Source organism: Eublepharis macularius, chromosome 16, assembly GCF_028583425.1.
Source record: "Eublepharis macularius isolate TG4126 chromosome 16, MPM_Emac_v1.0, whole genome shotgun sequence".
NCBI lineage: Eukaryota > Metazoa > Chordata > Lepidosauria > Squamata > Eublepharidae > Eublepharis > Eublepharis macularius.
The window spans coordinates 36418365-36441886 of record NC_072805.1 but is presented as its reverse complement, the minus strand read 5'-3'; the positions used below and the strand labels follow the sequence as shown (position 1 = coordinate 36441886).

Sequence of the window (23522 nt, the reverse complement as noted above, 5' to 3'; positions counted from 1 at the left end):
TCAGTAGCTAGAGCTAGGCAGCTGAGGAAGAAGCTGGGTGCTGGGGAGCTGAATAATAATATGTTCTTATCACCTCGAATAAGGGCTGTCATTCCCCAAGAAGGGGACAGAAGCCTGGGTTTCAGCTGCTTCTATTTGGAAATATTGTGAAAAAGGACTCTGTCCCTTGGTGGGATCTGACAAGATGAACTGTTTCCCTTTCCAAAGACACTGTTGGCTGAAAGTTTCTGTGTGGTTACATGCTTATGAGTTTAGTTGAAGGAAAAAAATAGTTGTATTTATTGTTAAATGGTTAATTTTTTTTTCTTAACTTACAATTGTATGAAAGTTTGCTTCCTAAGCCCCATAGAACCCATACAAAGTGAAGTTACACTGGAATGATCTCTTTCCATCTGCCATTACTTTTCTTACCAACGTTTCACTGGGTTCCAAAATAAGTAGACCAGTTACCAGAAAATGATCTCTGTTTCTTGCCTAAAACGCCACTCCCTAGAAAGAAGCAGAGACAACTGTGTCCCCAGCCTGCCTATTCACAAATCCTCTCCCCTCCTCATCTTCACAGCGGCAGAATAAGCGCAGCAAACTGCCTTAAACATGAATGGCTGACGGACCTGTTCAGCAAAGCTCGGAAATCAAAGGCCCGCTTGAAGTCTCAGGTGCTGCTGCAGAGTTACATGGCTCATAGGAAATGGAAGGTAAATCTGACGCCCGCGTCCTGTGCTTCCCTTAGCACAGTCAAGGGTTGCTAACTCCAGCTTGGGAAATTCCTGTAGATTTGGAGATGGTGCCAGGGGTGAAGAGGGTGGCGAGGGGAGGGATATGATGCCATACAGTACGTCCTCCAAAGCTGCCTTTCTCATCAGGGGAACTGATCCTTGAACTCTGGAGAGCAGCTGTAATTCTGTGAGATCTCTAGTCCCCATGTGGAGGTTGGTAACGCTCGTGTCGTGCTGCAACATTTACAGTGCAATCCTAAGAAGAGTTGTTCCAGTCTAAGCCCATTGATTCCAACTGTTCTCCAACTTCTCTAACTCTTCTTAGGATTGCACTCTTAGACAATGCATCGACTGAAATTGTTAGATAGCTTCAGGAGGTTGCAACCGATAGTCCTCCATGGCTTCTGCCAACGGTTCTCAAACTTTGTGTGGCGGGATCCACTCCTAAATGTGTGATAATTCTTGGGACTCACAAAGTAACAGCACTCTGCTTTCTCTCCTCCCCAGCAGAAAACAGAAGGATCCTAAATCAGTTAACACCAAGCACGTTTCTATTTTTGTCACGTTTAAGGTTTATAAAGATATAATACGACTGAGTAATGTGGAAGAGGAGGGTTCAGCGCTGTCCCTTTCCTCAGATTTCAGAGAAGGACAAACCAAAGAGTTAGAAAGATAGAGAGGTCAGGACACTCTATTTACTGTTTAATGCTCTGACCGTCCCTTGATATGTAGATTGCTATTCTCAGGATTTCCTCCTGACTTCCTCCTTCTCACTCTTCCTGGCTTTGTTCCAGGCACCATCTCATCTTTCCTCCCTCCACCTTGCAAGCATGGATGTAGGACTTGTCCTAGCACCATGTCCATTCTTAGACCAGATATATAGTTAAGATCTATCTCTCCTCCTTTCCTATCAAAGGAGTTCCTACAATAAAGAACTCATATTTCCTTTCTAAATATAAGCGAGTGCATGCTTTGTTATTTTCATTCCTGCACACACACCAGCCAGCAGAACCAGCTCACACCATCTATAATCACGCTTCCTATGCCAAACGATGGACTCTGCTAACGGCCCAAACATGGAATCCTTTAATTAGGTTTCTGGGGCCAACATATGATTTTTTTATCAAGTAAGAAGTTGGGCGAAGTGTCCATGAAATGCACTGTGCAAAGCCAAATTGGTTATGGTGCCCCCTTCACTTTGTTTCACCTTCCCTCTTCTGCAAGGCAGGGCTTACAGCTTTTAGGTTCCAACCTAACAGTTGGAGAACTCCCATAAGGGATCATCTTTTCCTACGCTATAAAGATGCCATTTCTGAGATCTACCAAGGGTGCTGTTTGAAAGATACCAATTAACTACAGACAACAATGGTATGAAGAGCAGAGATGGAAAAATACTAGAATCACAGTGGTGGTGCTAAATGCTGTCAAGCCACAACTGATTTAGGGTGACCCCCTGAGTCTTTCAAGGCAAGGGACATTCAGAGGTGCTTTGCTATTCCTTACTTCTGCATAACAAACCTGGACTTCCTTGGTGGTCTCTCATCCAATTACTAACCAGGATGGACACTGCTTAGCTTCTGAGATCTGACAAGATTAGGACAGCCAGGGCCACGTAGGTCACAGGGCAGGCAGTGCTCAGTTATACAGTCTTCCTGTACAATGGAGAACATTTCTCTAGCACGAGAAACTTAGGGCCAAGCTACAAGTGACGAATGACACTTGAATGGCAAGTGGATTGTGTGGAGGGCAAGTGAACAGGGAGAAATACACTTGCCATTCAAGTGTCATTTGTCACTTGTAGCTTGGCCCTTACTTAGTTCTGCACTATGAAAACAGATAGGGGGGGATATATCAAAAAGGTTAAGTACTTCTATTAATAAGACTACAAGTACATTGTTTGTAATGATGTATGTGTCACAGAGAAAACTGAAAATGATTCAATATATATGTATTTTTCTTTTTCTTTTCTACTTTTTTGTGTTTTTTCTCTTTCCCCTTCAATGGGATTTTAAGCTTTTTATTAAAATAAAAAATTCAAAATAAAAAAAAACAGGAAAAATTTAAACAATAAAAAAGAAAGGGTTAGGATGCAAGCATGTTATTGATCTGCTAAACATTATTTTGAGTGACAGCCCTACTAACCAAGAAATGTTTTAGGTTGGGTAGCCATGTTGGCCTGCAGTAGAACGGCAGAATTTGAGTCCAGTGACCTAAGTTTTTGAGAGTCAGAGCTCTCTTCTTCAGTCTGAGGAAGGGAGCTCTGACTCTTGAAAGCTTAAAAGGTAAAGGTAGTCCCCTGTGCAAGCACCGAGTCATTACTGACCCAAGGGGGGAGTCACATCATGACGTTTTTTTGGCAGACTTTTTGTTACAGGGTGGTTTGCCATTGCCTTCCCCAGTCATCTACACTTTATCCCCAGGAAACTGGGTACTCATTTTACCGACCCCGGAAGGATGGAAGGCTGAGTCAACCTTGAGCCAGCGACCTGAACCCGGCTTCCTCCAGGATCGAACTCAGGTCGTGAGCAAAGCTTGGGCTGCAGTACTGCAGCTTACCACTCTGCGCCACGGGGCTCTTACCTTGAAAATTACACCCTTACCCCCTGAAAATCTTGTGGGCCCCTAACGTGCCACGGGACTCCAATCCTGATCAGGAACGAATCCCGAATGATATCACTGGTGTGTCTGACTCTCTGATACGGTCTTTGGTGCTTACTTTGCTGCAAGAACGGGTTGCAGTTCTGATTTCTTGGGGCTCCAACTACGGGCCAAGCTACACGTGACGAGTGACACTTGAACGGCAAGTGGATCGAGTGGAGGGCAAGTGAACAGGGAGAAAGGGCCAAGCTACACATGATGAATGACACTTGAACGGCAAGTGGATTGAGTGGAGGGCAAGTGAACAGGGAGAAAGGGCCAAGCTACACGTGACGAATGACACTTGAACGGCAAGTGGATTGAGTGGAGGGCAAGTGAACAGGGAGAAACACACTTGCCGTTCAAGTGTCATTCGTCATGTGTAGCTTGGCCCTACGTTGCTTACAGCCTGTTAATAACTCCAGGAAGGAATGTTGGCAAAATAAGACATTTGCTCTATAAAGAAAGAAAGAAAATGTCACCGTTTCCCGAGGGGGGGGGGGATTGAAGTATCACTCTTCATGGTCAGAAAGACAAAGATCGGACAGCTGCTGTGTTTTCCTTGATCGTGTCAACACCTTGAATCCCCAAAAGGTTGTAACAAACCGTAGGGCAGCCAAACGTAAGCAGATGACACACTGGTTCTTGGACAGAGTTCGCAGCAACCGTGATATATGAGTATAAAGCCCCTTCCAGGGCTGAAAGATGGGATATAACTACAAATAAATAAAACAAATTCTTTTATATAACAGGAATCTACATAGCTATGAAAAAAATCTTGCTCTTAGTCATACTTGACTTATGGTGACCCCTGGTGGGCTTTCCATGGGAAGAGACTAACAGAAGTGGTTGGCCATCGCCTGCCTCTGCAACCCTGGTCTTCATTGGAGGTCTCCAATCCAATTATCCACCCTGCTTAGCTTCTGAGATCCGACAAGATCAGGCTCACCCGGGCTATCAAAATAGCAAAGGTCTTCTTCCTAGAGTGAAATTGCAGGAATCTTGCGAGATCCAAGGTTTTTTTGTTGAAACTGCAAGCATCTGGCCCTCATGGTTTGCAGCAATCATCTAATCCTTTATTTATACCGTTTTCTTCCCAGTGGGCACTCATAGCAGCTTACGTTTTCCTCTCCTCCATATTATCCTCAGAGTATCAAGCCTATGAGGTAGGTTAGGCTGAGAGAATTACTGGTGCAAGGTCAGCAGCAAGATTCTGCGGCAGAGCGGGGATTCAAACCTGGTTCATCCAGATCCTAATGTGCCCCTCTAACCATGGCACTGTACCGGCTCCGAGGGGAAACTACCACTAGACCATCAGGGGTCAAAGAGAAACCGTCCGCCAAATTCTGAGGAGGCCGCTCTCTATGGCTGTCCGGCATCTATGACTTTTTATTATTTCTATTCCTTTGTTACCTTTCAAGTGAGGATCCGTGAGCCTGAAAAAGCTATTCCACAGAACAATTTCATAACTGAAGTTGCTCATGGGTACAAAAAATGCATTTGGGGAGCTGGCTCAGAGTCCAAATGGAAATTGGCAACAAGCACTTCCACGGCTGTCTTGAAAGATGTGCCTTCCACATTTCTGAAAGCACCTGTTTTGGGATTTCACAACCATATACAGTGGCATTACCATACATCCTCTCGATCCTAAAACCCTTTAGCCCTTTATAAAGTTTGGAACTCAGGAGTGTCTTGTATCGACCACGTCCGTTAAAAAGAAAATTCAGAGTGGGGGTACGAAAAGTGGTTTTCTGCTAGCAGAAAGGGGATGATGGCACTTTGTTTCCCCTTCTCCCTGCTACAAGCCCCCGGAAGAATAGTTACTGACCATTACACAGCAAAGATTCTTCTGTTGTGATGGCAGCTGCTGCCAAAGCCAAATATCCAAGAGCCAATCAGAAACCTTGCTGGGCAAAAGCCCATCTTGGCCCCACCCACTTTCTAAAAACACTTGGTTTGCCCGGAAATGTGTCAGTGGCCACCATGGTGTGTATGGTTGAGGACTCCTGGCATAGATAATATTTACCCTATAACATTTCTTACTTGTAGCTTAGGGGGCATTTGATGATAATGTTACACATGTGGATAGCAGGAGCAAATTAAAGGTCAGAGCATGACTTGGAATTGACTACCACTTGCGCTGTTCTAGCTCTCAAAAGTAACTTCCCACACTCTCTCTCCTCTTTTACAGAAGCATTTTTATGCAGTCGCAGCAGCCAACAGACTAAGGAGATTCCCAAGCCAGTCCGAGAACCCTGCCTAGCCTGCGTCAGAAGAAAACCAGTGAACTTGATGATTTTAGCAAGAGTCCCATTCCTCCCTATTTGACAATAAGTTCTTTTCCTCATCTTCTTCCTTCCTGTCCGCCTCAAGTTTCTCTCTCCGAGCCTCGTAGGATAGAATGGGACACTCTCTCGAGTGGAAAGAAACAGCTCCGTTTGACAAATGATCACACGAAAAGAAGCTTGAAGTACGCTGAATATACCTTCGTTTCCCTAATTATTAGTTATGTTTTTCTCCTGGTTGTGAACCTTAGGATATAGTGGGAAGGTATCCTTGAAAACGGAAAACAATTCCTCTCATGAATTTGCCGGGACGTTCTCGAATATTCACTGTGAAAACAGCATATAAGATACAACTGAACGGATTTGCTCTTCTTGGTACCCTTTTGTCACCAAGGTTCTACTGCATTTTTGTTGTCCATGCCCTCACTGTCCATGCCCTCATTTGCCCATACTGATTAGATGCATTACGGAATGCTTCTCCGCCCTTATTAAGCCAGTGTAATTTTGGTTGCACGACTCATTTTTTAAAAAAAATGTTTGGGATGTGTTGACATCGTGGACTAGAAGCATGGGGGCTGAAAGGGGACCCTTCTCCCCCACTGCAGAATTAAACACCAACCTCTGATATATGCAAAATTTTAAAAAAGAATAAAGAATGAAAAGGCACAATTAAAATTTTATTAGAACTTCTCTAGATGAAGCAAGTCCTACTAAGACAAGGTAAAAATTCTCATCAGGAAGATAGATTTCAGAAAACGTGCCATATTTAAAATCATTGTTTAAAGGCTAAAATGTAGGGTTAAAATTGCAGAGTCCTCCATTTAACCCACTGAAGTCTTTAGAAAGGATAGTTAACGGGTAGCTGGTTCTTGCATTCACACATAAAGGCAAAAAACAGTACTTAATTCTTAGACTCTAGGCCTCTTTCCTAGATGCAAGTTCCGCTGAAGACAAAAGATTTTTACTTGTGTGTGGCATATTTAAAATTGTAACGCAAGGCTTGCCTTTTAATCAGGATGGGTAATTTAATAGCACTGAATCCCAAACTTGGTACTGTGGCTTTAGGCTGCATATTGAGAACATGGTTACACGGGAATCAGCTTGCTAAACCTGGATTAAAGGGAACCTGAGGTACATTTAAAAGGCATCTGTGAGGGTTACAGCAATAAAATAGGATGGTTTGTTCAAGTATTACAGCCTTGTTCAGGTAATCTGTATATTGGGGGCCAGGAGTAGCCTTTTGGCAGTTCGAATCGTCACAGCAGGGAAAGAAGTACGTAAAACTGTATTTGAAGCTAAAATCCAGACTCCCGCTCTGTTCTGAAACACTCGAATTAAATGTCGCCCTGCTGTGATTTAGCGGCGTTTTCCAGAATTCTCCTTTTCCATTCTTCGTAGTCGTCTTTGGGTTCGGCTGTGCTTTTCGGACGCTTGCGAGGTGTCTTGACTCCAGCCATGGCAGCTATCGTGGAAAATAAAACACACTTACACACTTGCAGTCTTAAAAGCAAACACAATCTATCTAGCTGCCAAGAATGCCCTTCACCCCACTGGTCTTTTTGATCTGTCAAATGAGCAACTGAGCTGTGGAAAGAGCTCTACTTGGGCAGACAAGTGCAATTTAGGGGCTGTATATGCGTTTGCTATTGGAAGAGGTAAGTTTGGTGTATATAAAGACCACTGACTAGGACAAGTTGAGAAAGCTTAGCTGTGTACAGCTGTAGATGGGTTTTTATTCAAGCCCTGGGTTTAATTGCTTTGTCTGGGAAGGAATTTTCTCATAAAATCTGAATAGCAGGCTTACCCGTCCCCAAAAGAACCAGTTTGGTGTAGTGGTTAAGAGTGGTGGAACTCTAATCTGGAGAACTGGGTTTGATTCCCCAGTCCTCCACTTGAAGCCAGCTGGGTGACCCTGGGTCAGTTACAGCTCTCTCGGAGCTCTCTCAGCCCACCCACCCCACAGGTCCAGAGGAATTAGCCGTGTTAGTCTGTAGTTGCAAAATAGTAAAGAGTCCAGTAGCACCTTTAAGACTAACCAACTTTACTGTAGCATAAGCTTTCACAGTGAACCACAGTTCTCTTGATGCATCTGATGAAGAGAACTGTGGCTCTTGGAAAGCTTATGCTACAATAAAGTTGGTTAGTCTTAAAGGTGCTACTGGATTCTTTACTATTTTGCCACAAAATAGTTGTGGGGATAATAATATACTTTGTAATATACTTTGTAAACCGCTCTGAGTGAGCGTTAAGTTGTCCTGAAGGGTGGTATATAAATCAAACGTTGTTTATTATTATTAATAATAACTGCCTTCCCTCTGCACAATTTGGCTTTGTACCTTGCTTGAAAAAAAAACTGGATTTTTTCCTTTTTGCTGAAATTTTGTATTGCCCAGAGCAAGACCCTCTGTCGAAGGGAACCACAACAGGGACTAATCCAGACCCAGGGATGAATGGGTGTTTAAACTGTGAGTACTCACTGTACAAAATGTATAAGGCAACTGGAATGTGCATAACAGATGTTCATACAGTTATGCACGGAGGGCAGGAAGGAGAAGGGGAGAACTCTTTTGCCTTCTCCTGTAAGACTCAAAGGTAAGGGGACCCAACAACACCGATTAGCCAAACAGAAGGAAGCGCCTCTTTGCATAATGTGTGATTTGCTGATGGAATTCAGTGCTGCAAGATACAGATACAGCTCAGACAGCAAAGAGCACAGGACAAATGTATGGTGTGCCGTCAGCTATAATGGCTAAATGGAGCCTCCATGTTCAGAGGCAAGGGAGTAGCAGTGAGGGAAAGAGGTTGCTTGCACAGCTTGCTTGGAGGCTCTCTGGCGGCATTGAACTGTCCTGTGTGAAAGGGGATGGTAGATTAAAGGGATTCTTCGAACAAAACATTGGCTGTTCTTTCTCTCACTCCTCGTCCCAAGTGTATTTTTAAAAATTACCCCTCTTCTCCCATGCACTTGGGCTTGCTCTGGATGAGCAGATGGCTCTGCCTCCTGTGGCAGCCGTTTTGTGCTCACGTCCTCCACCCCGTGTCAGAATTCTCAAGGTGCCCCCAGGCTCAAAAAGGCTGGAGACCCCCAGGCTAGAGCGCTGCTTGAGAAATGTATAATGAAATCCAGTAACGTTCTTCCCCCTTAGCACAAGAGCTGCAGTGTCTCTTGTGGAAGCACAAAAATTCTTGCCGATCCTCCTCTTGTAGCAACGTGAAGGTTCACAAGGTTTCACTCTTGTGAAACCTGTTGCACAAATGTTTGCAGACTAGCACTAACAGCTGTTTCCTTTCCTCTTCAATTTTCGCATGGAACTTTCGTACAACCGAAAATTCGGTACAGATTTCACTGCATTGTATACAAGTAAAATGGTCTGTATCTTTCCCCACCTCCCTCTTTTCTGTGCTGCCTTTGGGCAAACTTGGATTACCTAGCACAGCGGAGAGCATCTTTCTAAGCAGCCGCCAGTCCTACAGCCTGCCTTACCATGTCATACAAGCAGGCAAGTGAAGTCTTTTGCACTTACAGTCTTCCTTTCCAAGGGTTTCCTGCAAAGTCTTTTGAGGACTTGTCACTTCATCTGTCAACTTCACATTTTCTCCTTTGGAAAGAAAAGGGGAAAACTCCTTAATATGGTTTATAGGATATCTCGGACTTCGAAACTCTCCCCAACATCCCCACTAGAAGGGTCTCCACAGCAGATGCTATGAATGACTTTTCTCCACCAATCACCTTTGAGATCTGCTGCCAATCCAAGAAGGCAATACTGAGCTAATGGACCAATGGTCTGCTTTGATATATGGCAGCATCAGAGGTAGGTTTTTGAGAACAGCCAGTTTGGTGTAGTAGTTAAGAGCAGCAGGACTCTAATCTGGAGAGCCGGGTTTGATTCCCCACTCCTCAGCTTGAAGCCTGCTGGGTGACCTTGGCTCAGCTCTCTCAGAGCGCTCTCAGTGAAATACATACGGGCAACTTGCTGGCTTATCTTCTCCAGCTGGCTGCAAAGGCGGTCAAATATGGCCTTCTTCACACCAGACATAGCCACCATTTTGCTCTTGTCCACTTTCAGTTTCAAGCATCTGCAACAAGAAGCCAGGTGATTCTTTTATTACTTTTTCAAGGATGCAATCCTCTTAGGCTGTTTAAACCATGTGCTCTACGGAACTGAGGCCAGTGGCACAATGGTAGTGCCCTTGCTTTGCACATAGGATATTCCAGGTTCGATTCCCAGTATCTCTACTTAAAAAAAGGATCTCAGGAGTTAGGAAAGACCTTCTGCTGCCCATCAGGGTAGATGAAACTGAGCAAGATTCGAGTCCAGCAGCACCTTAAAGACCAACAAGATCTTCAGGGTATAATCCTTCAAGATTCAACGCTCTCTTCATCATATAGTTCAGAAAGCCAGTTTGATATAGTGGTTAAGAGCGGCAGGTCTCTAATCTGGAGAGCCAGGCTTGATTCTCCACTCCTCCGCTTGAAGCCAGCTGAGTGACCTTGGGTCAGTCACAGCTCTCTCAGAGCTCTCTCAGCCCCACCCACCTCACAGGGTGATTGCTGTGGGGATAATAATAACACACTTTGTAAGCCACTCTGATTGGGCATTATGTTGTCCTGAAGGGCAGTATATAATTCAAATGTTATTAATGTTATATTATTATCAGAGCTTTGACTCTCGAAAGATTATACCCTGGAGATCTTGTTAGTCTTTAAAGGGATACTAGACTCTACTGCAGATCAACACAACCGCTCACCTGGTGTTTAGTTAGATGCACTTGCAGACCACAGCGGTTGGTGTGCATGGATGCATGTTTGTGGGGGAAAAAAACTGCTGGAACCAGATTGCCACGCACCGAGAAACTGGGCTAGGAATCAAGGGCAGCAACTCCATTTCATTTTTTAAAAAAAGTACAAGACCCAAACTAGTTTCTACTCCTTGCGTCTACAGTGTAAAGCCAGGCAACAGATATCTGGTGTTTCTGGGCTGTTAATCTTTGTACCGTCATCAGCAACAATCTTTACTGCATTCGCAAAAAGCCATAGCAACAATACAAGAGAGAATTAAATGTCCAACAAGATAAAATTTAAAAATACAATAAAACTTCCGGACGTTTTCCCAGAAAGGATTAAGATACAAAAACCATCATTTAAATATCTAATAATAAAAGCTTTACTATCTGATAATAAAAACACCAAACAATCCAAAGGCCAATATCATAACAAAACAAAAAAATAACATAACAAATTATGAAAAAGCCAGGAAAAGAGGAAAAGTTAATTCTGAAGATCCTTTCTGGATTGCAAAGAAACGTGGGTGACTTTCCCTTCCTGCTGCCTCTAGCTTTAGGAAAGGATGCCCCCACGTGGTGAGACTGAGGGCCAAGCTACACATGCCGAATGACACTTGAACAGCAAGTGTATTTCTCCCTGTTCACTTGCCCTCCACTCAATCCACTTGCCGTTCAAGTGTCATTCGTCACTTGTAGCTTGGCCCTGAGACTGCAACTCCTGAACCCAAGCTAACAAGTGAGGGTTTGCGTGTTGGGGGAGCTGTTGCGGTTCTCAGATCAATGCAAAAACTGTGCAGACTCGGGACCAGTCTGGGGCAATGGTTAAAGTGTTGGATTAGAATGACCCAGGTACAATTCCCCATGCAACCACTGGGAGACTTTGGATGCATCCTTCACTCTATAAAAGGCAGGATAGCGCCTGACAAGAAAACTTTATCAGATCGGCTTACTGGAAGACAAAGGTGGTTCATAAATTCTGGTTCCTGACTTGTATTTCTTCCATATAGACTCTTTAACCCACTATAGATCCAGAGGAGTTAGCCGTGTTAGTCTGTAGTAGCAAAATCAAAAAGAGTCCAGTAGCACCTTTAAGACTAACCAATTTTATTGTAGCATAAGCTTTCGAGAATCACAGTTCTCTTCGTCAGATGCATAGTACAGAAACAGTACTATGCATCTGACGAAGAGAACTTGATTCTCGAAAGCTTATGCTACAATAAAATTGGTTAGTCTTAAAGGTGCTACTGGACTCTTTTTGATTTAACCCACTATAGTTTCTGAAGGCAAACAGATTTCTTAAAAAAATGTTCCACTCATCTTAAGAATGAACATTGTTCTCTTTTTGTTAAGGAAGATTTAATCTGGGTTAAAGAAGATTTTTGTTGTGTCTTATCCTTAACATGTGTGAAACCCTTAAACAAGTACAAGGAGAACTCCTTGGTGCCGCAATCCCAGCAGGGACCAATGGAAAAGTGATTAACTTTACCTGCAAGCGGTCAACAGTGCGGCTGTTGTGAATAAGGGTTTGGACAAGTCGAGATCAGTTTGCTGAGATGTCGGCAGGCTGGACTCATACCTGAAACGACAAACTTGCTTTCTGAGTCCACAGATATGCCCTTAGAGGTCTAAAATACATCTCTCTTTGACTCATTAGTCTCATAATTTCAGAACCTTCATTCGCCCTCTTAAGTTTCTTTCCAATTCCACTGACCAAGATCCTAGCTGGAGATGCCAAAGACTGAGCCCAACACAACCCATCTTGAATTCTGAGTGCTCTTGATAGACTCCAATTCCTTTCTCCGCACACAGCAAAACAGCCCACCTCAATCTAGTCTGTCATTCAGCAGAACCAGTAATCAATTTTAAAAAAAGAATTGCAACAAGACTGACATGATACACGGATTTTGGTCCCCCATCCCTTTCACTGAAACCGATTTCCAGTCTTTATAAATAGAGGAAAAATAGAATTGGGAATTGTTTTGGTTCAGGGTCTTACAACCGCAACCATCCCTTTTTAACCACACTCTGGCCTTGACATTCCCCCCCGCTGCCAATCCTCCTCACGAGAATTCCCAGTAAAATTTGCCAGATTCAGATTCGTTTTATTGTATATGGCTATTGGCCTTCACAATGTCAAAACACTCTCAAATATCAGTATAATACATAATCAAAATGATCAGATAATCAAACACTTCAAAACCACATAAAATGCCCTACTTAAAAATCTTTAAAATTAATAAAACCTTCTAAAAGCAATCACAGCGAATCAATGGCTGATTCCTTTGCTCTGATCTTCCTAGCAGCTAAAGCAAAAAGTGCCAATCTTAGTGAAATAAAAGAATCCTTGGTTGTTGTGGGTTTTCCGGGCTGTATTGCCGTGGTCTTGGCATTGCAGTTCCTGACGTTTCGCCAGCAGCTGTGACTGGCATCTTCAGAGGTGTGGCACTATGGATGACTCAGCCCAAACCCACCTTCCTGAGCAGATATAAATTACCTGCTAACATCTTCTCCACACATTGACACTGAGAGATCTCTGTCTTTTGGTGCTACACCTCTGAAGATGCCAGCCACAGCTGCTGGCGAAACGTCAGGAACTGCAATGCCAAGACCACGGCAATACAGCCCGGAAAACCCACAACAACCATCGTTCTCCGGCCGTGAAAGCCTTCGACAATACATAAAAGAATCCTTGTTCGGAGAGCATCGTAATAATCTTATCAGAATCAGACAGGGGATGTAAGGCCAATAAGATCTTAGCCAGCAATTTATTCCTAGGTTCTGCGTATGGTGGGCAAGCCAGGATGCAATGAGGGAGGCCCTCCACTGAATTACCACATATACAGATGCGTTGGTCTACTGGCGTCTTTTTATATCGACCCACTAGCATCTCCGTAGGCATTGTTTGAAAGCACAATGAAGTAAAGGTCCTCCTAAGATTATAATAAAATTTGCCATCACATATCTATCTGACGAAGTGGGCTGTGATTCACAAAAGCTTATACTAAAATCAATGTTGTTAGTCTTTGAGGTGCTGCTGGATTTCTGTTTTATTTCGTTGAATATCGCACCTCCCATCTTCAGCCATGTCCCTTCCTTTGAAGCAGCAGATAAAAGAATTATTTTCATGCAGGACTCAGTCCTAGTACTTTTCCTTTATAAGTTAAACACCACCCCTGCTTCCAGCAAGCACATGGAGAGAACATAGTCCCAAAGCTGTTTGTATCTTCTACGGTGCTGCTCCCGTATGACTGCTACATCTTACTCTGGCACGCTGTATCTGATTTTATTCATGCATTGAACAACCATTCTCAGATCATCAGAGACACTGGATCATTTGAACTCCATTTGAGCTCTACCTTCTCTGCTCAAAAGACAAGTTCTGAGCTGTCTATTGACTTCAAGCAATTCAATCTGAACAATGCATTACAAAAATCCCAACCCATGAATAATCAAACCACCAGCACCAAAATATAAGAAGAGAAGAAAAATGCTATTTCTTAACAGTGACGTTCGAGCAGCACAACTTTCTTCAGCATCCCTTACCTCTGCAATATTTTGGAGGCCGTATTCACAGCCTCTGTGCAGTCGAATTGAACGGCCAAGTCTCGGATGCCGACGCTGGAGTGCACGCCAAGCAAGCTTTCAAATGACCTCAAGCAGTTTTGGTAAGCAGCCTTGTTTAAACCGGAGAGTTTCACTACATAGCTCTGTAGGAGAAAGGAAAACAAACCAATGCACAACACTTAGGTTCCTTCCAGGTTGGCAAACTGCAACCGACGCGGTCACCTAGGGTGAACCATAATCTCCTCCAGGTGATCAGACAAGGAAGTTCCACAAAAGGTGGTTTATTCAACCCCGTTCTGCTCCTTAGATTATTTACATGAGGTAGGCAGTTTAATATCTATTTTTGTTGGTTTATTAACTTTTACAAGGCTCATTTCCTCCCAAGTTGACAGTTTATTGATAGCTGGTTTCTCTATAGTAATATGCTGATCCTACAACCAGTCTAGGTCATTTTTAGCTTTAGCATCAAATCCATAGCCTAGTTGTATGTGTTCTGCACCGAGCTGGGCCTGCCACCAAGCCTACATCTCCCTAATTCTTCTGCTATCAAAGCCCTAGCAATTCTTTTAACAGTAAGAACAACAGAGAATACAACCTGTAACTTGACAAGGCAACCAGCATCCATTAAAGGGCTTCTGTGTCCATGGAGAAGCCAAAAAACTAAGGAAAGATGCCAAATTTTGCAATTGCATCAAATGTTTCTGACTCCGCACAGAAGCAGATTAAATTGGAGCTCAGACAGAAGATCATTTAAGAAAGTGCATACTTTATCCACGGGGTGTCTCATGAAGCTTGCGGCCAAGTCGAGGCAAATCACAGCGTTGCTTGTGGCTGTCATCTGAACCAGCAAGGTGGTGCATTTCACCTGAGAGAGCCGCAAGTATTCCTCGGCTTTGCTGTCAATGTACAAAAAGAAGAGGTTAGCAGTCAATGCCTGTTGCATTCCCGGACAAATAAGAAAATCAAAATTACAATCTGCTTGCCCATAGGCACATGTGTGTTAGGCACATGTGTCACAGAAGGGGGGGGGGGAGCAAAACCCACACACCTTTGTGACGTTTGTCTGGTCAACAAGAGGTAACTCTTACTTACCAGAGATCATGTTACAAGCCTGTGTTTATTTAACATTTCCATTGTTTTTCCTCTCACAGTAATCTGACATACAGATAACTCACAGCCTGATTCTCTCTGCACTACTAAGATGAATTAAAGGGTTTTTCTTTAATGTATACAGGAAAAATATCTGGAGCAAAAGTGTATATGTGGAGTGAGGTGGGTGGGTGGGTTTGAACCTCCCAATGCTTTTGCTTTAAGATAAGCAACTGATAATGCAAGCCTAGGCAGAATTACTCCCATTTAAGATCACTGAAATGAATGGAACTGTTAAAATGAATGGTTTTAGACTGGTGCAGAGATGTAATGCCTCCAGAAATTTTGAAAAGATGGAGGAAAAAACTTCTCGCCTTCCGAACGACAAACACCAACAAAACAGAACTTTTGGGAAAAAACCTGAAATACACACAATACAGGCATTCTTATAAAACTTAATTTTGCTGCTTTAACAGAAAGTATGACCCTACTGGGTAGTTCCGTGTTGTCTAAAGTCAGTCCTAGAATTGCTTATGCTCCCTTTCAGCATTTCCTCAACTCTGTATTGGATTTTTGCTAATGTTATGTCTTTGTAAACTTGCATTTCCTTATCCTATGCTACAGACTAATACGGCTAACTCCTTTGGATCTTATCCTACGGCATTGTTTATTGAAATGTCCTTTATCTTGACCGTACCAATCTCACAGTATGTAATCTGCCATGAGTCTCAATGAGAAAGGCGGACTATAAATGACATTAAATAAATAAATGCATCGTGTATAGACAATTGTACTAACTGGGGATATTTGTATAATTTAAAAGTACAAACGCCTTGGTCATCTATAAGAACACTGCAAATATATCCAGCACTTTGGAGAGACAGCTGCAAACCTGCTGTACTATACGTGCCTTTAACACACATCTTATTTCTGGTTATCTGTCAGGTACGCAAAAATAAAAGTTAAAATAGAAAACACAAATTTTTGTAGAAAAAAATAAGGCTTTTTGGACGGAAGCAATTATAATAAGATTGGCTGCCTATCTGGCTATTGAATCAAAAGTTTTATAACATTGAACTCTTCAATAACGTACTATATTCATACATCTTATAGCAGGAGTGGACAAAATTAATCCCATTTAAACAACAAAACGGATGTCTTTTCTAAAACAAAGTATCTTTGAAAATGTTTTAATCTTCTATGGGAAAGATGGAATCATTATTTAACAATGTGAGACTTTTTTCGTTTTCATACTACCCATTTGGAACAACACCTCACCTTAAAAACAGATCACTCATTCCTAAAGAGACATTTTTTCATTATTTTTTAAACATTACCTCCCCTCAAATTTCTAATATTTTTTATTGGAAAAACTGGGGCAAAAGTCCTTAAAAATGTTTTTTCCTCCCATGCCTTCATGTATCTGGACTGGATTGATTCTGTAGAAGATTGCACCATCAAGAGCATTGTGATAGGAGTCAAGGGTGCAATTGTCCAGCTGTAAACTTCTGCAGGTCATTGAAACCAGCGTACCTTGACCGTTTGACCCTTTAATTATATCCTGTCAAACGGCCCTGGATTTCGTTGCTCACATTCTTTTTGTCTTGGAAATTATGTGGATGTCAACGAAGGTCTTAGATTAGACCCACAAAACTTGAGATGCACCCAACTGAAGACAGGCCAGCAGCCACATAGGGTGACTCATAAGGAGTCCATGCAAACAAAGCTACAAGTGGAGTAAGGCAGCTATTAATCAGCAAATCCAATTAAGCAGACCTGGGGCAAGCAGCCATGAGAATACACTTCCTTCATGTTATCGCCTTGTACATTATTATCCCACCCATTCTCCACAGAGAGGCAGCGTGTATAGTGGTTAGAATGCTGGACTAGGATCGGGAAGAAGCAGGTTCGAATCCTCGCTCTGCCATGTGGGACCTTGGGCCAATCACACATTCTCAGCCTAACCTACCTCAAAAGGAGAAGAGGAGCAGGATGTAAGCCACTTTGGGCCCCCACTGGGGAGAAAGCTGGGGTATAAATAAAGAAAATAAAGCCTAAAACACAACAACCCTGCAAGGTACAATAGGCCTAAAAATGTGCCAGGAAGCCACCCACAGTCACTCTTCCAAAACAGCCATTCTGAGATCTCTGGGCCCTACCTGGTGCTTGGCAACCCCAGCTGGAGGCCATTCCAGTATCCGATAACAGTGACTTCTAGGCTTTAGTGATGGATAGAGGTATTGCCTAAACGTGGGCTGGATGCTGTCTTGCTCTTACATACGTCACAGGGCTATTGTGAGGATAAAACGTTAGACTGGGATGTGGGAAAGGCCACTTGGCCACATACTGGAGTAACTCTGCTTAGGATTGCACTGTAAGTTCTTGGACAGGCTGATGGCTGGTAGTCCCACCGGATGCAGAATAAGCGAACCGGAGGCTGCTGTCAATGGTTGCCAACCTCCAGGTGGGGTCAGGAGCTCTCCTTGATTTATCACCGACCTCCAAACGTCAGAAATCAGTTCCCTGGAGAAAATGGATGTTTTGGAGAGTGGGATCTACATCCTGCCCTGCTTATTTCTCGCCCTCCCCCAACCCTCAATATCCAGGAATCTCCCGACCCGGAGTTGTGAAAAACCACAAAATTTATTTATTTATTTATTTAATGCAACCTAACGACCGTCTGCCTCATTCCCTACCGGATAACTCCGGGCGTAGCGACGCCCATCCTGGCCGCCAAGCGCTGGATCCCGGCGCGCTCCATGGAGCGCTCCCTCCCTCCGGTCGATTCAAAGCGAGGGAGCCGCTTCCCGCGCGGGCGCGCCGGATAGAACGTTGCGACACCCGACTGGTTACAACTCGCCGCGGGCCACGCCCCTTTCGAACGCTAGGCCCGCCGGCCACGCCCTTTTCGAACGCCGAGACGCCTTCCCCACTTTCTCCTTTCCAGAATGCGGGGGGCGGAGGAAGGCGAGCGGGCATCTCGATTGGTCCGACGCGGCGCCTGTCTCTGTGCCGGGGAGCCAATCGAGGCCTGTAACGCCAGCCGGCCAATGAGCGAGGAGCAGGAGAGCGAAGGGGCGAGCCTCGTTGGAGGGGTGTCACATGATAGTGGGGGAGGGTTGAGAAGGTGCCCGTCAAAGGAGGAGGCGGTGGAGGAAATTGCAGCTTTGCTTGGCAGGGCGCGACGTGCCAATCATGGTGAGCAAGGGGGGGGGAGTTGTTGGAGGGTCTCCCCTCTTTTTGGGGGGGTCTCCTCTTGCAAGGAGGGGGTTGCAGTTAAAGGTGGTGGAGTCTTGGGGAGTGGGGAGGTTGAGGCTTTTGGCCTGTCTGCTGTTGGCGGAAGGGAGGGGAGGAAGAGGTCGCCCAGGTGTGGCAGCCTCTTTTGCACCCCCAATGTTGTAATGGTGTGTGCGCTTCCTGGACAGCAAAACCCCCTTGAGTCCAGCGGCGCTGGCTTGTGTGTAAATGTGCGCAGGATCGCGGACGCTTTATTCATTGAATGTGAAATTATTGTTATTTATTACTTAAGTTCTTTCTAGTCCGCCTTTCTCAGAGACCCATGGGGGGGGGGGGCGTTGCACAGTGTAAGTCTGTACAATAAGTGATTGGGACATTCAATGAAATGTATATCTCGGGCCCACAGGGAGCTGGTCTAAAATTCAGGTTCCTGCCTTGCCTGGTGCATTATTATTTCTTTTTATTATTTATTTTATAGTCTACTTTTCTCACTGAGACTCAAGGCAGATTATGCAGTGCAAGTCAATGCTATCAGTAGCTGGCACATTTGATAAAGTTTCCATCTCTGGCCCATAGGAAGCTGGTATAAAATTTAGGTTCCTGCCTTGCTTGGTGCGTTATTATTTCTTATTATTATTTAATTTATAGTCTGCCTTTCCCACTGAAACTCAAGGCGGATTACACAGTGCAAGTCAATGATGTCAGCAGCTGGGATATTTGATAAAGTTTCCATCTCAGGCCTGTAGGAAACTCGTCTAAAATCTAGGTTTATGCTGTTTCTGGTGTGTTGTTGTTGCTATTATTGTTATTATTTATGTCATATTTATATCTTTCTCACAGAGACTCCAGGTGGATTACACAGTGTGAGTCAGCACATTCAGTTTGAAAGACATTTCAATAAATAATACAAGAGGGTACATAAATCCAAATTTGCAAAGGTTTAAAACCAATGGAAATCTAATAAATGTTGATTCTGCGCATATTGGATAATGCACTTCCAATCCTCTTTAGAGATCATTTGGAACTGAATTTTTCGTGTGTGAAACAAAAAATCCACTTCAAAACAGTTGCTAAAGTGCATTGAAAGTGCATTATCCAATGTGTGCGGAATCAGCTACTGAGTTGAAGAAATACTGAAATAGACTATAAGCACTTCTAAAATGGGCATATTGAAGAACAGAGAGAGCACCCAGTAGGATCGTACTTACTGCAATGGGCAGTATATAGTAGTAAATTCTGTAGTCCTTAACCCTGTCTTTATGCATCTCTTTGAGACCACTTCCTTACAATAGTCTTTCTATCCGAATAAAAAAATCCTCATGCAATGAGGTTGCTTTGTGAGTAAAAGAGCATGTTAAAACTTTGGCGAAGGGGGGAGGGTTCTGGTAACAGTGTAATAAAATTTCTTTTACTGGGACCGAGCAATATGTCACAATATAATGCAAGCTTTTGAGCCTCTTGGAAATCTGAGCTGGGTTGGGCCATGTTCTGGGGAAACTTGAAAGCGTTTGCTTGCTATTTTGTGACGTTTTGATTAGTTTCACTTGAAAGAGGATTATGTTGCTAGGGTGTTTAGGATTCTTGTTGGGACCTATAAGGTTGTATACATTTTTGTTGTTGAAAATCCTCTGTCTTTGTGCATACGTGTAATACAGTAAGTTGCATCCGTGGGGGATGCTTGAGTAAATATGCAGAAGTCACGTTGTCGGACTGCATTCCTGCGCATCATGCTTATAGGGCCGTAAATCTTATTGTACATAGTAGGACGTATTTCAGGTTAAAGGTGCATAAGATCTAGTTGTTAAATCCAGCAGGAATTAGAATGAAACCGCTGTAAGACTTCTTTCTGTTTATCTGGAAGAAAAAGAAAAGTATTTTTTGAACAGCTTCCATCCTAAATGGTTGATTTGAAGTTGTCGCCAAAACAGCCCATTGTTCAAAAGAAAGATGAAAGGACCTGAACTAAATCTTCAGCTATCAGAATTTGGAAAGCCCGTTCATACGTATATTTGTACATCCTCAGTCCCGTGTGCTGTATTTTTGAGATGGATTTTCATTTGGTATAAGGTACTTCGGAAACCCATCTGTTATAGTAAGAGTAAATATTTATTTACTTATTGACTTCATTTATACCCAATGGTGACACGGAGCCGCTTATTTCGTTCTCCCCTCCTCAATTTCATCATCCCCACAACCATATGAAGTAGGTTAGGCTGACCTAAGGTCACCTATCAAGCTAACATGGCAGTGTGGGGATTCGAACCTGGGTCTCCCAGATCGTAGGTTGACACTCTAACCACTGTATCACACTGGTTCTGCCTTCTTACTGAAAGTTAGTGCCTTCTGCTGAATTGCAGCTGATAACGAAGTTCAAGACGATGAATCCACCTGGATTGAATTGAGACCTAGGCTTCCTGTCTCATTACGAATGCTGATTTCTCCACACCCACTACCCCTCTGCATACCCCACCCTATCCAATCATGCCTGCTATTGTCATTCACTGGCTATTGTCATTTACCTGATATTGTCATTTGGAATCTGAAATCATTCCCCTCTCCAAGATATAAGAACAGATGGACTCACAGTCTAGCTGTGCATGGAGTAGTGAGCTGTGACTCACAAAAGCTCATACCCTCCCACGAATTTTGTTAGTCTTATAGGTGCTTCTGGACTCTTGCTCTTTTCTACTGCTACAGACAGGCTGACATGGCTGCCCGTCTGTACCTATCTCGGGTGTTTTCTGTATCTTATGCATGTAAAGTCAGTTCCTGATATTATATCACCTTCTGGTATGACCAGGAAATGGAGTATGGGATCGGCCCCGGGGTGGTGGTGGAGGGGGGAGTTTCATTCCCTGGGGTCAGTAGAGGAAGGAGGGTCAGGGTGCATCTCTGCTTGAGTGAGTGTCCACCCATGAGTTTTTCTCTTATTAAATGCTATGCACATTGCCTGTGAGGATATCAGTGTATTGTGGGTGATATCTGAATGTGACTGTGATAAGTTCTGGTAGATGTGTGCAGGTTAGCCAGTCCGATGTCCTATTTCAAGATGCAATTTTCAAAAAAGGGTCTGCTTGGAACATGGTGCGATCTGAGCATGTGATGGTTGTACGAAAGCTGGGCTTTGTGTGCGAGTATTGTGCAGAGCTGTGTATGGAGCCTGCATTTTGCAGCACGTTCTTTCAAGGAAGTCTAAGGTCTGTTTGTTTGTGTGTAAAATCACAGTTGCAATCTCTATTTTTGACCTGCAAACCATTTATTTCCATGTGTAAACCACCACAAGAATCAAAGTTGTGGGATAGAAACGTTGAGAATAAATGAATGTGTGGTAACTGTGGCATGTGGTTATGTTGTTGTGGGTGGGTGCCATCTTCTGTACATTTTTCACTGATTCTGCAAGTGTCAGGTTGGCTGTAACCAGCATTTGATCTTGCTTAATAGCTTTCCTCTCCACGTCTCCCATCCTGTGTTGCTTTTATCAGGTCTCACAGTCCCCGGCATAATCTTTTTAGCAGTCAGAAAGGGCCTCTTCCTCTCCTGGTGGAAAAGCTAGTAGAATCAGCGACTCCCCAGTTTTAACTCTTGGTGGCAGGGTAATTGATGCTGCAAGTTTTAATGATGGTGGACGAAATTGATGTGGTGTGGGGAGCACTGTGTATCATACTTTGGTCACATTGTGAGAAGACAAGGTTCTCTGGAAAAGTCAGTCATGCTAGAAAAAGTGGAAGGCAGCAGGAAAAGAGGAAGACCTAAAACGAGACGGCTGGACTCAATAAAAGAAGCCACGCCCGCCAGTTTGCAGGATCTGAGCAAGTCTGTTAATGATAGGACGTTTTGGAGGTCTTTCCTTCATAGGGTCGCCATCGGTCGGAGGTGACTTGACGGCACATGGAGCACTGTGTGGGGAAGGACTGTTGCTCAGTGGTAGAGTATTTGCTTGGCATGCAGGAGGGCCCCAGGTTTGATCTCCAGAGAAAAGGATGAGGGGGTAGATGTGGTGAGAGGCCTCTGCCTGAAACCCTGGAGAGCTCCTACTGGTCCAAGTAGACAACACTGAGCTTGATAGTTCAGTAGAAGGTAGCGTCACTTGTTCATTTCTGAACCGTTCCTGGGACGGACCTCAAAACGGAGAAGGAATGTGGCTTTTGGCTTGTGCTAGCAGAACTGGAGGTATGTTTGGAGACAGCTTAAAAACCCTTTCAAGGTCTCACGCGGCAGCTTTGGAGTCAAATCCTGGGTGCTGCTGTATCATAACCACTTAGCTTCTGCTCTGCTGCCGGGTTCCTTTCTTGTTAGGGCGATATTCTGAGTGTGAGATCACCCTTCCTTATTATTTTTCCTTCTTTCTCCAGCCGACCACACAGCAGTCCCCGCAAGATGAGCAGGAGAAACTCCTAGATGAAGCTATTCAGGCCGTCAAGGTCCAGTCCTTCCAAATGAAACGATGCTTGGTGAGAAATCTGGGCCAGCCTTTTTGTCCTTCCTTTGCAAAGAGTGGAGATTTGTTTTTGAGCCTTTCTGGCCCGTTTGGGTGTGCCGTGCCCGTTTGCCCAGGCCTTGTTTGAACACAGACCTCGTTCTGCTACTGGCAACCTAAGCGCAATAATTTCTAACCTATCTTTTCTTATCAGGCCCAAAGGGGCTAATAGTAATCCACAAAAACACATTGGAACAATCAAGATAACACTCCAAGGTTTAGTTGTTGCTCAACCTTGTCAGACAACAGAAAAGTTCCTTTGACCCTCCTAAAATCAAACAATGAAGAGTTCTCTTAAGACCAAAAAGAGGGAGGGGAAGAAAAATCTCAGTCCAGAAGAAAACAGGTAGACAAAAAGGTAGAAAAAAGAAGAGACCATTGTGTATGGAAACAGCAAGGTCTATATCCAGAAAAGCTAAAAAAAAAAATGAAATCATAGAATCTTAAATCACGTTTTAAATATTAAAAACCATTTGCTGTTATTGTTAACAACAAAGCAACAACAACAACAATAATAACCGCTTATATACCACTCTTCGAGAGAGATTAGTGCCCCACCTAGAGCAGTAAACAAGTTAGCGCTATTATTACCCCCACAATACTGCTGAGGAGCTGGGGCTGAGAGGAGTGGCTTACCCAAGGCCACCTACTGAGCTCATGGCAGGAGTGGGATTCAGACCAGTAGAGTGCTGATTCGCAACCACTTAACCACTGTGCTACAGCAGCTGTCAA

General features: G+C 43.8%; 3 protein-coding genes across 8 annotated transcripts in view; 2 read left to right on the top strand and 1 right to left on the bottom strand.

The window, feature by feature from the left end:
* The window catches only part of MYLK3 (myosin light chain kinase 3), a 36920-nt gene extending 30714 nt beyond the window's left edge, over positions 1-6206 (top strand). For all 6 annotated transcript variants that reach the window (XM_055000745.1, XM_055000744.1, XM_055000743.1 and 3 more), the window contains exons 12-13: positions 563-695; positions 5545-6206. In XM_055000745.1, the coding sequence (XP_054856720.1) occupies positions 563-695; positions 5545-5616 (205 nt within the window). In that variant the 3' untranslated portion in view covers positions 5617-6206. The remainder of the gene's footprint in view (positions 1-562; positions 696-5544) is intronic.
* An 88-nt stretch (positions 6207-6294) lies between these two features.
* On the bottom strand, positions 6295-17861 carry ORC6 (origin recognition complex subunit 6). The gene is made up of 7 exons (XM_055000746.1): positions 17773-17861; positions 14754-14883; positions 13967-14130; positions 11910-11999; positions 9603-9715; positions 9163-9237; positions 6295-7100 (listed from the first exon to the last, which is right to left on the bottom strand). Exons 1-7 carry the CDS (start codon positions 17835-17837, stop codon positions 6973-6975), a joined length of 765 nt encoding a protein of 254 aa, XP_054856721.1. The 5' UTR covers positions 17838-17861; the 3' UTR covers positions 6295-6972.
* A 324-nt stretch (positions 17862-18185) lies between these two features.
* The window catches only part of VPS35 (VPS35 retromer complex component), a 29471-nt gene continuing 24134 nt past the window's right edge, over positions 18186-23522 (top strand). The window contains exons 1-2 of the mRNA XM_055000840.1: positions 18186-18274; positions 22666-22764. Coding sequence (XP_054856815.1) covers positions 18272-18274; positions 22666-22764 — 102 coding nt within the window. The 5' untranslated portion in view covers positions 18186-18271. The remainder of the gene's footprint in view (positions 18275-22665; positions 22765-23522) is intronic.